The following is a 14,116-nucleotide window of genomic DNA, read 5'->3' on the forward strand; positions in this document are numbered from 1 at the left end:
AGTCTCGTGGACGTGCAGATCCTGTTGAGTCCATCGGTCCAGACCACCTCCGTCGGACGTCTGCAGTAGGTCTTTGCACAGTGGGTAACTGAACAGAACTCTTTCAATATGAATTTTCTAGGGCTGATCATTTTGAAAAAGTAAAGACTCATGATTACATATGTGGTCAATACTGAAAACATGACTATTAAACAACATTGGTTATTGAAACACTGTCCAGAGTCTCGTATTCTGGAGTGTAAACAGATTATGTTGTCCTTGTTTCCTGACTTTTCATAAATATGGATGTTCCAACAACGCAATGTGTTTATTTAGCATTATTCCCATGTTACAATGTCTATTAAATAAAATATCAAAAAATAAATATGGTTGTTTCCATCTTTATCTCCCACAACCGTCTTTCGGACAGCTCAATTCTGTAATTTGGTGAATTTCTCCTGTGGATGATGGACAGAGTCACTGTTGCCCAGTGTTCATTCTCTGGTCATTGCCCCCATAAAACTGCAGCTAAAATGGCTTTTAGGAGAAAGTTGTCAGGATAACAGACGTTAGAAACGATGCTGCTTCGGGCAGAGAGGAGAAACCTGACGATAACTGCAGTAGTAAGCGGCTGAGACTGTAATAACATCGTGGAAAACGACCTCCCACCCCCTTGCGGAAAGTAGCCGTGACAAGCTTCTGTTAACAGTTTGGATTACATTTGTATTTTTATTCCATACTATCAGGTCTTTATATTCATAATGTGTTAACTTCAGTTAAACTCTGAAAAGACCGAATGTCTCATCATTGCCCCTGAGAGCGTGGTTCTCCTGATTAGTCTAAAACTTGGTCATTTATCCTCTGCCGTCAAGACAAACTTAAGGAATTTGGGTGTTATTTTTGACCAATCAATGAAGGCCACTCAAAAAGGTTGGTCCAAATCTGTTTTTATCATTTAAGAAATATCTCCAAACTGCGAAGGGTGGTGTCAAAACATGAACTTGAAATGGTTATCCATGCCTTTATCTCCTCCCGTCTAGATCACTGTAACACACTCTTCACATGTTTTAACAAAAAGGCCCTTGACCACCTTAAGTTGGTCCAGAACTCTGGAGGCTCCTAACTGGAGCAAACAGAAGAGCTCACATCACTCCTATTCTGATGTCTCTGCACTGGTTACCCGTTAACTTTAGAGTCCGTTTTAGACTCCTGATTATAACTTTCAATGCTCTACATGATCAAGCTCCTCCCTCTATTACTGTTAAAGCCTTATGCTCCAACCCGAGCCCTCAGGTCCACACACCAGAACCTTCTAGAAGTTCCAAAGACCAGATATAAAAGTCGAGGTGATCGCTCCTTCCAGACTGTTGCACCCCGACTCTGGAATGATCTTCATTTATCCTTACGCAGCATGGACAGTCTGAACACTTTTTAAAAAACAGCTGAAGATCCTTTTATTTAAAGCTGCTTTTACCTAAACCTTTTATTTTCTTATTTTTAACTCAAAACTTGTATCTTCACCTGTTTATGAAATTTTATAATTTTATGACTTTATTTTTCCTGATGTTAATCTGATTCTGTTTTGAGATCATTTTGATTTTATGATGTTAATCTATTCATGATTTTATGACTTCGTTTTATTTTGTTTTGATCTATGTGAAGCACTTTGTTATTCTATGTCCGTGATAAGTGCTATATAAATAAAATGTACTTACTTACGGCCGAGGCCAACCAAAGTGCTGTATGAATAAAGTGTACTTACTCAACTAAGCGCAGATAACCATTTTACTCGATTACATCCTCACAATCAAATGGCCAGAATGCCTTTAGGTATGTGTTAGGATTCTGGGAGTCCCAGTGTTGAGGAGATTGAAGGCATTTATTCATTCATTCATGATTAGAAATCTAAGAAACACGTACCAGACAGATTTGAGTTTATACAGACAACATAAAAAAAATGATGAAGTTGCTATAAAAGTATAGAAGAGCTGTTACAGGAACCTGGAAGAGGTGAGTCAGGGTGCACAAAAGTTTGTTTTTCCAGGAGCATCGCTGCTTGAAATTCGAATTGTGTGGGACAAGTTTGCTAGGGGTCATTCCACTGTGGGAGTCATAATTGAAAAGTGGGAATAATTACTGATGTGCATCTTTTCTCAACAATGTGTTTTGCCATCATTTTGTTGTCGTGACTCAAAAGACACATGATGAAATGGAATCTTTTGCGCGTTCATTCTCTGTGTTTCTTCTAACTGCATTAATTGGTTCTTTTTTAACACAGAAACATTTTGTTTTACCTTCTCTTTGCTGACGTTTCAACTACTCCTGCAGTCTTGTTCAGAGCTCGCTGCTGGCGATACCGTCCTCTGCTTCCTGCGGATTAATGGAGAAGGAAGTGACGCCGCCAACAGTGGCAAGCTCTGAAGAAGACTGCAGGAGTAGTCGAAAAGTCATCAAAAAAAGGTAAAACAACCCTTTCCTGTGTTAAAAAACAGAACCGAGTAATGCAGTTGGTGAAATAACTCTAAATAGTGTTTTGCTGTTGATGGTTACATTGTTTATGTGTTTGTTTGGAACAAATCAACAATCCAATAAAACTACGATTAGTTAAAAAGCCCAAAGAGCTTCCATCGTCTACAACCAACGCCACCGTTACCTCGTCCCAGCCATAGCATGTTTATTATACCTCATCTATGATACCTCATTATACCTCATCTATCTGTCATTCAAAAGAAAGAGTAGAAGGCATGTGGCCTAAGGTATATATAGTCTGTGTCTGAGGAGAAAGGGGCCATGGTGAGAAAGTTGGACCTGATCTTGATGGTGGATTTCACTGTTTATCATTTCTCTGTTGAGATGCTTTTAGCTTGACTCCTTGAAGAAAATTCATCCAATATTCTCCAAACTAGGACTTCCCTGTCTGCTGTCTACTGCAGGTATGACACTGTGACCATAATCGCTCCACACCACCACCCTTCATAAGAAACATGTAAAGCCTCACCAAAGTCTTTTTGGCAATACTGCCTCTGGCGTTCTCTCCGACCTTTAACTCGCAGACATTTTCCACAATGCCCTGAGTGATGAACGGAAAAGAGTTAGGCTGGAAAAGGAAGAACGTGATTTAGAGCAGATCTGAGGTTACACAGTAAAGTAGCCTTGCTGCAGGCACCCCGTCCCCTTGTTCAAACTTTTACTGTACATTTTCAAACATCATCAAATTGGAGCAAATGTGAAATGTTATTAAAGTTATTGAATTTAAATCACCGTGTCTACAGTGGCATAAAAACACAAAGTTTAGCAGCTCTTTTCAGGTCTAACAGCTCATGTGTGGCTAAGTGGTAGATGTTTAGGGTTTAGGTGAACATACTTCCAGGTGGGGCCTGAGGCAGGAGGTTTCTGTGGTTTTCCTCACGCTCCAAACGCGTGATGGGCTGGCGAGGACGCTGATGGTGGTTGTGCTGGAGAGACTGGCGCGGTGTCTTTAAGAGATCTAAAACTAGAAGACAAAAAAAAACACGTGTTTTTCAATTAAAGTTTAGAAACAATCTTTGTCTTCTATGTTCGAATGAATGAGTAAATCTGAATTCAGGTTGGAGCAGTGTCTAAACATGTTTATTTAGCAAAACAACTACAACACAAAACTAAAGAGGTACAAACAATGTTTTAAGGGTTCCTTTTCCACCTTAGCTGCACAGTTTGAGTCCACACTAGAATTCATTTTCATCCATTCATCCAAAAGCCAAACAACAGCTCCATAACACCACTAGTATCAACAGTCTGAATCTCCACTAAACCTCAGTCCTCAAGGAACCAACCACATGCTTAGGTCATGTCTAGAGGCTAACGTAGCGTAATTAAAAGCAACATCATGTCCTTGTAAAACCAGCAATACTTCCGTGTATTTGGGTTGTTTTGTGTTTGTTGTGGGTCATAGTTGTGTATTCTGTTTTAGTTTACTTCCTGTTTTAGTTTATAAAGTCCCTTTGTCTGTGAATCACACCTGGTTTCTGTTGCTGAATTCTGTACCTGTTGTGGATACATTCATTAATTTCCTCAGTTTGTGTGGTCCTTTTTATTTTGTTTAAATCTGAAAACAGTCTTTCTGTGTCCCTTAATCTGGTTTTGTGTTATGGAATTACCTTCCTCTGCTTCTAAGCAGATCACGTTTTTATGCTCACACCTGATTTGAGTCTCTCAAACAATAAAACCAGTATGCATCTGCTATAAACCCAGCAACTCCCCAGGTGCAGCACATGTCTTGTTTGTTAAATCTACTCTGCACATCATAAATATGAATTCCATGTGATTATTTCAGAGGACCTGTCTGAAAATTATATTAAAGGCTTTCATGAAAAGGACTAAAATAATCTGACTGTGCTCTAAAACAGGATGACTTGATGAAAGGGAAGGTTAATGTGATTGGTATGCTCTAATAATAATAATAGTCCTTTTATCCTCACATACACACACTAATACCAGTTTGGCTGCCACCTAAATTCACACATGAATCTCACTGCATTTATTTATTTACAGTTTAAATTAAACATCCTGGGGAACCTGTTACAGTGTGGATGATGCAACTGCACACTGACCAAAAAGAGGAAGCAGACATCTTTGTTTTCAGATTACACAGAAAAACTATGAATCACTTTTAGGTTTCACCGTTTTATGCAACACTCTTTTTGGCAAACGTTCTTTTTGGCAGAAATCCACCAACTGGAAAACTTTTTTCTTAAAGGCTACTTTACTACAGGAGAGTCTGACTGAAAAGCACAAGTCCTCAGGCTGTGATTCTTGTGTGAATCAACGTATTTAAGGGAGATAAAGAAACAGCACATTTTTATTCCACATTTATCAGAAGAAATCCCAGATTAAATGTGGCACGAATGAGAGTTGTTCACACACTCTGATATGCACTCCTACTAGTGCTGTACGATACTGCAAAATTTGATATCGATCCAATACCAAGTAAATACAGGGGCCAGTATTGCCGATACCGATACTAATACTGATACTTTTTACTACTAGTCTAGTACCATCTAGTTTTGTGGGATTTATTAAGATAAATAGGACCAATAAAATTTGAGTTTTCAGACAAGATTCTCATATTGATGATGTCACCATCAATTTGAGAATCTTGTCTGAAAACTCAAGTTTTATTGATTACTTAATTATTTTGTAAGTTTTCCTTTAATAAATCATGTGTACAATGATGATAAAATACAGGAAACATTTTCAGGTAAATTAAATTTTTATTAGGAAACTCTAAATGTAACGACGGACTGCCCCGTTGACTGACATCCGTGGCATTCCAATCACAGTGCTTTACTGGTTTGTTGAGCCAATCACAGCACTCTTTTAACGAGGTAGGCAGGATGTCCCTGTCAATAAACATGGCTGCCGCTTGAAACAGTCCAATCACAGGTATCAGCCAGGTAAACTACAAATCAAGATGGCTGCCGGTCAGTAGTGGTCCAATCATAAAGCTCTATAGATTTCATGGGCCAATCACAACACTAAGTAGGCGGGATGTTATTGGAAAAAAACAAACTTGACTAGTCGATGGTCAGTCGCTTGTTCGAAACGGCTTTGGCATCAAGTTTGGACTATTATGACTTTAGCTTTTGATTGAGTCAAGATCAGATAGAAGTACTAACGTTTATTTAGGAAAAGGATGTGTTTTGCATCTTCTTTGACGGAGTTTGGTGGACTGCCTCGTTGACCGACATCTGTAGCGGTGAGTACGTCATGGCTTGCCAGGCTAGAAGAAACTGAATTGATATCATCACGTAGGTATCTAATAAATACTCAATACCAACGTTAGATCGATGCTATCGATATTTTAGATCGATGCGCCCAGCCCTAACTCCTACAACACGCATCCCTTGAATAATTTTCTTTTTTCAAGGTCAGCCAATTATTTATTTTTGATAAGATTTATTTATTTAACCTTTATTTGATAGGAATGTAGCTGATGCATTCAGAGTTTATAGCTACTGCTAATTTATAACTCCTGTCCCTGGTTGAATTTTCCTACAAAATAATAAATCAATATGGCTTTCTCTATGTAATGATAATGATTGCATGTATTTGAGAATTTGGGTCCCACAGACCAGATTTTAGTGAAACTGTCAGAAAGCAATCAGTACATGCAAATTAACAACTGATTAGCCTAATCCACTTCAACTGACCTTAAAAACTGGCAAAATGGCAAAACATGTGTACTCCTTCAGAGTTATTTTTAAGACGCTCAGTTTCATCCATCTATCGTTGTTACCCGGGAGACATCTCAGGACTGATTTGGTCGCATCGAGGTTTCTCTACAAACCAGGTGCAGTGGGGTCGTCGGCTTTCTGGCTGGCTCGCCATTATGTAATGTTAATAAAGGGTATATTGGGTTAAGTAAATTGCTTTAAGCTATTTATTATTATTAACACCACTTGTGACCAAAAGCTGTGATACTCTATATAAATATAGAATATCCCCTGCCTGGTCTTAAGATGATTAGTCAGAAGATTCTAAGATTCTTTTATTCATTAAGGGATCGTGCACACTTCACTTTGATTCAAGAAACAGTCAGGTTTATCAACAAAATAAGAATTTATTTTACAAACAATTAAGACTTGACGAATTGTTTAAACTATTATTTACTGTGAGTGGATGCAAACTAAAGGATGATGTCTGTAACCTATGTGTGAATATAATGTATTCAGAATCTCCGTATATTCAGAAAGCTGAGTTCTCGATGGAAAGAATTTGGTTTGCATTAAGCTATAAGTTGTTATTATTAAAACCACATACAGACGCTATCTCGCTGTGTTCTACCTCACCCATTCTGGAGACCCCCGTTTGGATTTGATATGTCCAGGAACCGACGACCCCACTGCACCTGGTTTGTAGAGAAACTTCGATGTGACCAAATCAGCCTTGAGATGTCTCCCAGGTCACAATGATAAATGGATGAAACAGAGCGTCTTAAAAATAACTCTGAAGGAGTTTATGTCAGCTTTGTTCTGCAGGAACTATCTTGTTGTTCTCAGCTTCGCAGGTGTGGAAAAAGTTAAAGGTTTTGACACCATTTCAAAAACCTTGTGGTCAAAGAGGTTATGCAAAAGATGGCCGGTCTAAAGCTTTTCCTCTAAAACTCTCGAACCGTTGACTTGTTCGAACTCAACTTGAACTGAGGAAAAAACCAGAGTAAACTAGTTTTAATGGGTTGATGTTATCTTGAATAGCCAACCAAAAGTTGGCACGTTTGAGGATGTTACCAAGCATCTCAGAGACACACCCTCTTTGATGGAAACTCTGAATCTGGGCAAAAGGTTAACTTATGTGTCATGCGTTAACTTACTTTACTCCGTCTTTGTGTGAGTGCAAATGTTGATGACCTCATCCGGTAAACATGCTAAGAATATATCATTAAGCACAGATCAATGAACATTTCATTGTTTATAATTATTATGAGTAGCAATAACAAAAGTTCATTCAATGATTATTTTTAATTATAACATCTTCTTTCTCCTGGGAATAAAGGAGTTTATTTAAAAGAGTTCCTCTGTGGTGGACCTTGGAGGAGAGACTGTTATTGTTTATCTTTTATTATCACTGTCAGGGCTGCAGTCCAGCTGGTGTGAGGCAGCAGGCTCTGATTAAAGGGACTACGTGCAGACACCCAGTCTCCTGTGAGGGGAAAATACTGTAGGTTGTCATAGCCAGGGGTAAGTTGACCTGACTGTGAATTTGACCTGTGGCATCTCAAAATCAGGCCATTTCGTGACGTTACACATGTCTATAACTCTTTCAGTTTTACAGCTATTGAAATAAAATTCGGGATTATAGTAAACATAAACCCTTTTGAGGACACTTGGAACTGGGGTGTCTGGAGTCAGACTGAGAATGTAATCTGTCATTATCTAATTTAAAAGATAAGACTGGTAAAAACCTGAAGATGTGCAGCACATGATAGAAATTAGAAAAATGATGCACTTTCTTCTGTATTTGAAGTTCACAAAGAACAGAGAGAAACTTCCAGATTTGACTAAAGGTTTTGATTGACACGATCACATGGGGGGTATTTGATGATTTGATAGAGAAGATAGGACTTACACCAGTGGGATCGGGTGGTGTTCGGAGGTGAACGGATGGTGGTGGTTGTTGTGGTTGATGTAGTTGGTTGGATCCTGGGCAAGTAGCTGGAGGTGTGGTGAGCCTGTCGAAGTGGACTCCTCCTCCCATGGTAGAGGGCATACTGGTCTGGTGGAAGCCAGTACTCGTACTCAATCCCTGAGTTTCTTTCTGTGGCAAGAACCTATCACACGAGAGGAGCATGAACACAGGTAGAAAAAAATGTAAGTCTTTCTTCGGTTTGTTCTGGGGTTCATTGTGTTTTACCATTAGATGGAGGTCTTCCTGGGTAGGTCCTGGCACCTCGAAGCTCTCCCAGGTATCTGCAGAGCGCCGGTACAGCAGCTTGGTCCCAGCTACACTGTACTCACCGGGAACACTGATCTTCCAGTTTCCATTGATCACAAACTGGGAGCGACCATTCTGCAGGGCTGCACATCAGAAGAAAGTGAATGAAGAGATGGTACAGATCATTGTTTAATGGCATTTTTAAAGTTAAAATGTTATTATGACATCAGTGATCGTGCTGGTTTGTTGATCAAGCTGAAGCAAAGTGGATGTCAGAGGCAGAAATATGCAGTGGCTATTTACAACAGAGATTTTTCCATGACACCAGCTCTGCTCCTGGTGCCCAGATATGATCTTTATGAGCATCCGTTTCCAAACCACAGTATGTGCCATTTCAGGACCTGTTTTATTTAGCATGCATATAAACAAGAATGAGAATAGATACCCTTAGCGATTATGTTGCTTGGAAAAAGACACACCGGGTCAAGAACCCAGATGGGACTGCAGTCGCTAGGGAGAAGATGCAGTATTGTGTGTCTGTGTGTGTGTGTGTGTTTGCGCGAGTGTGTGTGTGTGTGTGTGTGTGTGTGTGTGTGTGTGTGAGGTACCAAGATAGTTCCTGCTGTTATCAGTGACTCGGATATGAGTGGCTCCAGCCGGTATCATGGCAACTTCATTGTATCCAAAAGGCCCGCCTGTGGACAGCGAGGAGTTTGGGATTATTGGTGGTCTTTTACAAGTTTCACTACTTCACAAAAACAGAGTTTGTTCTTGTTCACTAATAGTAAAAGCCTTAAACACATTACATGAATATACCAGGCTCAAAGCCCTACCATACCACATTTATTTATATCACACAGTTAAAAACAGAATGACCAAAGTGCTGAACAGAGCTACAATATAATGAAGAAATAAAATACAAAGTAGATAATGATAATCTGAGTGGTTTTGGTTAGTTTTTATGGCACCATTACAAACACTTAGCCCATTCAGCTTCTAAAATCTAATAAACCCAATCACTCATCAGTGCTCTTGATAAGCTGTTATTATTTCTTTAACATGTGGCTGCTGCATTTGAGCAAACCTAAAACCTCAACAGACTTCCTCTCATACCCCATATTATCCTCCAAACTGCAGGTGCCAAGCAAGATAGAAAATGTTTTGGTGGCCCTGAGTCAGAGGAGCTTGAAGAACTTTGTGTTCCTCCTCCTCTTCCTGAAATCGTGACTACCATAATTTAAAATCTGCTGTAAACTGAAGTTCTTCCAGGAAGGCAGCCGGTCGTGATTGTTTTCCTGAATGGTTTCCATGAGTGATGGCTAATTTATCAGTGAGCAACACTGTTTATTGAGCCTGAATGACTAATACATATTGGGTGAGAAAAGAAAAACATGGCTTGGAAATATTCCCACACTGATGCCTCATCTCCCTTAGAGATAATCAGATGATGATGATGATGACGATGTGTGCATGCGCGCGCGTGTGTGTGTGTTTCCTACCTGCCTCCATCCTGCGATTCTGGTACACACTCTTGTGGTGCAGGCAGGTGGTGTTGTGTCCTCCACATACCATGCAGGCGTCTTCCTGCTGCTTTGAACCCAAGATGGAGTCACAGCCTGGCTTCTGCATAACAAGCAAACATAAAATATCAGACTAACGTCCCCTTCTGTCTTATGTGTGTCCTAATGGGTAAAAAAAATCCCTTTTCATTAACCCTTTGATGCATAATGGTCACTACAGTGGCCAGGTACTCAAAACTGGTATTTATTTATTTTTTTGCTATTAACCCTCCCTTCCATGTTTCAGGGGTGAGGAGTGAGCACCACCTCACCCCTGCCACATGGACCTCAAGAGATAAACCATCAACCCTGCTCACTGGTCAACTTTCCTCGTGGGGTCACCCATGAAGACAGTGGGAGGGTTAAGCACAGCTGTTGAAGACTTTATTGCATTTGAGCCCCTCCACTTGGACTTCAGTAAGTCAAGCCAACATATTTCATGTTCAGAATGCACGCTGTCCACTGAGGTGAACATGTAATAAATGATTTGTAAATTATTAAATGTTACAAAAATTATTAGTTGAAATTTGTTTCATTCACACCTAAAGATGAATGAAAAAAATTGTTAAAAAATTATGGTTGAAGATTTCATAATTCATGCATCAAAGGGTTAACTTCCTGTGAAAGTGCATGGATAAAAGCAGGATTTGTACCCTCAACCCTCATAAACATTTACTCTCAAAAACAGCATGTTTGGGCCTCCTGAGAGGAGAAGAGGTTAGAGAGTTGTCCCTGTAAACATTAAAATGTCAAAGCAAGGGGCTCTGAACTGCATGGTTTATCGTGTGTGGAGAATCTTGTTGGACAGATTACAGTGGCTGCTTTCCCTCTCAAGAGAGCAGGTTAATCAAGGGGGACGTTCCCAAGAAGAAGAGCAACAATCTTCTGAACCTGTAATCATCCCCCTGAGTCTCTTTGAAGATACAAAAACACTGCGAGCATCTGGGTGAGCAAAACAAGAAGAGAATCCTCTGTGACAAGAGGCAGTGTAAACAGGGCCCCAGCTGGGGAGCAACAAGTGAACAGCAAAACACCAAAAATCTCCCGAGCATGAAGACAACATCTGTGTTAGATTGGCTCTACGAGTAAAACAATTCCATACAGCTACGCAGGTAAAGACAAAAAGTTTCATCATTTAGAATATCAACAGATGAAATCAGGGTTCAAGATACAGGGGAGCTAAGGGGAGCCCAGCTCCCCCAACAGGGTGCCTGGCTCCCCTGGAAGCCCTCAACTGACACAGCAAGGGGGAGCCAGAAAACTGAGTTTTGACTTATATTGCATTATTTACACTCCCAGCATGCTGTGTGTATTGTTGAACCTTCTCACAATATTCTGGTAGAGATTTTGAATGTGGGGTTTTCAAAAGCAGTAAGCCACGCCCATCACAGTTATAACAAATACAGGCTTGACATATCTGAGTTTACATGGAATGAGTCTATCTCATATAATAGTTTGAATTACTGAAATAAATGAACTTTTGCATCATGTTGTTATTTTTTTAGTTTAACCTGTAAACGAAAATGTGCACCACATCACTCAACGAAATAACTGAAAGCCAAAACCAGCATTTCACACATGTTTGCTTTTGTTTTTATATTCAGCACAGCATCCCAACTGTTTTGGAAGCCCTCCATGTCCAAAGCAGCCATGTGCGCTGCAGATCCAATCTTGGTTTGTGACCTGCAGCGCTCCACACCAGCTGCAGGCTACATCTGCTTCCTGTTTCAAGCTCGTCGTGGCTCTGACCTCGCCCAGCCCGAGAATATGACCCATAAATCTACTTATTTACACTAAATGCCACATGTGAGCATGCACACACAAGCTGGCATATGTAAACACAGACACGTATTAATCCCAACGCTGAGCTGTCCCCTCCCTGCAACAGATGTGTCCACTGGGTATTATTTCATGATGCTGCAGATATGTTTGTTTCCAGCCCTCCCCATCTGTGTGAGAGTGACATGAGTGGAATGGTGGATTTGTGCTCAGCTGAGCTGTAATGCCAGAAGGCTGCAGTTCCCACTGATGAGTGCATACTCAGCACGGGGTTCACGTCTCCTGAGAGCTCCTCTCAGAGTGGTCAACAGCAGTTAAACCTCAGCTCATTGAGACTGAACAGCATTAGGCTCAGCCCAGATTCACAGGTTGTTATAGAAACCCAGATGTGTCCTGGTCCTTTTCTACATATGGTGGCTGAGTCAGCTGCAGCTCTTCTAGACCAAATAAGAGCTTGTATCTCTTTAAAACAGTCTTGATCTATAGTTCTCTAGACTTTCCACATTTGTAAGCAATTTTCACTTATTTGTTCATCCTCCATGCATTAAACACCATTCGTGTTAACACAACCAGCACTGTCGTGACTCACCAGACAGCGTCCGTTTACACACACCGCTCCGGGCTCCTTGCTGCAGGATGTGCCGTCCAGAACGTGACCAAAGTTGTAGTAGAAGTTGTGTCCCAGAGCCAGGCAGCTGAGTTCACAGGGGTTAGAGCCTAGCAGAAGATATTCTCAGTTCAGTATTTGTTCATGAAAAACAAAGTGATGGGGAAGAGGCAAGAGGGAGGAAAGAGAGGTAGGAGGCAGGGAAGGGAAGTGAGAGTTTAAGGGGAATACAGAGGGATAAAGCTATAACAATCTAAAATTTTTTAATCCATTTGACAGCAGGGTTTGTTCTTTGTTTAATTACAAAAACAGATTATAATCTCTACACAGATTCTATCATTTTTTACATGACATTAGGTTGTCTTCATCGACTGCCAGCTACAGGTACATGTGTGTTTTTTCTGTATTTGTAGAAATAGATGTCAAAGCTGACAGCATTTTTCACATGAACCTACATTTGGTTTTTACTAAAGAGTTTGCTGAATTTGATGTGACTCTAGATTATCTGTCAAAGAGCAGTTTAGGGATCGAGTACGCTAATTTAACATTTTCTTGCTACATCCTCTAGATACCAGATGTTTCTCTGCACTGGTTAATAAAGAGGAGGCAGAGCTATTCTTTAAAAGATGTTCAGTCCCACTGACCTCCATGAAACGTCGTCCATCTGAAGGAGTTTCCTGCCACCAAGGGTCTGTCGTTGAAGGCGGCACACTGCATCTCCCTGAAACCCTCCGAGCCAGCAGAACACTCCTGCACACACACGCACACACACACACACACACACGCACACACACCCCTATTGAACTTTTTATTGTCTGAGTTTAAATCCTTTTGAATGGAGAATCTGTCCATTCTTGACATTTTATCTGCTCAACAGTCCCTGTTGATGTGAGTTTTCCTTTTGATGGTGCTCCATGAATGTTTAATAAAAAACAGATCTCAGCGGCAGGCTGGGTCCCTGTGTGTGTGTGTGTGTGTGTGTGTGTGTGTGTGTGTGTGTGTGTGTGTGTGTGTAAGAAGTCACGCTGTTGAGGTCTGACATCAGCCTGCTGAAACAAACCTCTTGGCATGAAAACAAATCTGCTACACCAGTAGGTCAGCTGTGGATCCTGATGCTTTATCATCTCATCACAGAAGCTGTTTTTACTTCATGTTGAGCATCCTTTCAGCAGCTTATAGGAGCATGTGTCTGTTTCTCTTTCTAAAGAGCAGCTGAAAGGTGTCTATCTCTCCAGAGAGCTCAGTCGTCGTTTCCTTTCCTATGTAATATCTGGATGTGGTGATGGAATCTACACGATCATCTTTTAAGGTTCATCTAAGCTCCTGAGCTTTTTATCATTGCTTGGAAAACTAAGAGTAAATGTTATTTAGCACAAAATCCTTAATCAGTTGCCTTTTAAGCTACTATTTTTAATTGAGTCAAACACTTGTTTGGCATTTTGCATGAATGTCATTATCTGCCTTTGTTTCATTTGTTTAGGTTTTCCCCGATGCTTCAACAGCCTGTTTCCTGGGATTGGGTTTATGTGGATTTGAGACTTTTTAGAGGTGTAACATTAGTCTGAGTCGAGAAGCGGCAGTAGTGCAACGTCACAGGACACAAGCAGCCATGAAACAGCACAGAATGATAAATGAATGACCCGCACTTGTATAGCGCCTCTCAGAGTAAGGACTCCAAAGCGCTTTACACTATAGTGTATCATTCATCCATTCACACACTCATTCACACACTGATGGTGATCAGCTACGATGTAGCCACAGCTGCCCTGGGGCGTGCTGACAG

The 14,116-nt window shown here is 40.6% G+C and overlaps 1 protein-coding gene across 5 annotated transcripts in view; it reads right to left on the reverse strand.

Annotated features, from left to right (window-relative positions):
• Window positions 1-14,116, reverse strand: part of adamtsl5 (ADAMTS like 5) — a 62,751-nt gene that overhangs the window by 3,541 nt on the left and 45,094 nt on the right. For all 5 annotated transcript variants that reach the window (XM_015953967.3, XM_054732536.2, XM_070554748.1 and 2 more), the window contains 8 exons: window positions 12,978-13,083; window positions 12,316-12,443; window positions 9,888-10,011; window positions 8,997-9,083; window positions 8,368-8,531; window positions 8,083-8,284; window positions 3,344-3,472; window positions 2,978-3,049 (listed from right to left, as the gene is read on the reverse strand). In XM_015953967.3, coding sequence (XP_015809453.3) covers window positions 2,978-3,049; window positions 3,344-3,472; window positions 8,083-8,284; window positions 8,368-8,531; window positions 8,997-9,083; window positions 9,888-10,011; window positions 12,316-12,443; window positions 12,978-13,083 — 1,012 coding nt within the window. The remainder of the gene's footprint in view (window positions 1-2,977; window positions 3,050-3,343; window positions 3,473-8,082; window positions 8,285-8,367; window positions 8,532-8,996; window positions 9,084-9,887; window positions 10,012-12,315; window positions 12,444-12,977; window positions 13,084-14,116) is intronic.

Source organism: Nothobranchius furzeri, chromosome 9, assembly GCF_043380555.1.
Source record: "Nothobranchius furzeri strain GRZ-AD chromosome 9, NfurGRZ-RIMD1, whole genome shotgun sequence".
Taxonomy (NCBI): Eukaryota; Metazoa; Chordata; class Actinopteri; order Cyprinodontiformes; family Nothobranchiidae; genus Nothobranchius; species Nothobranchius furzeri.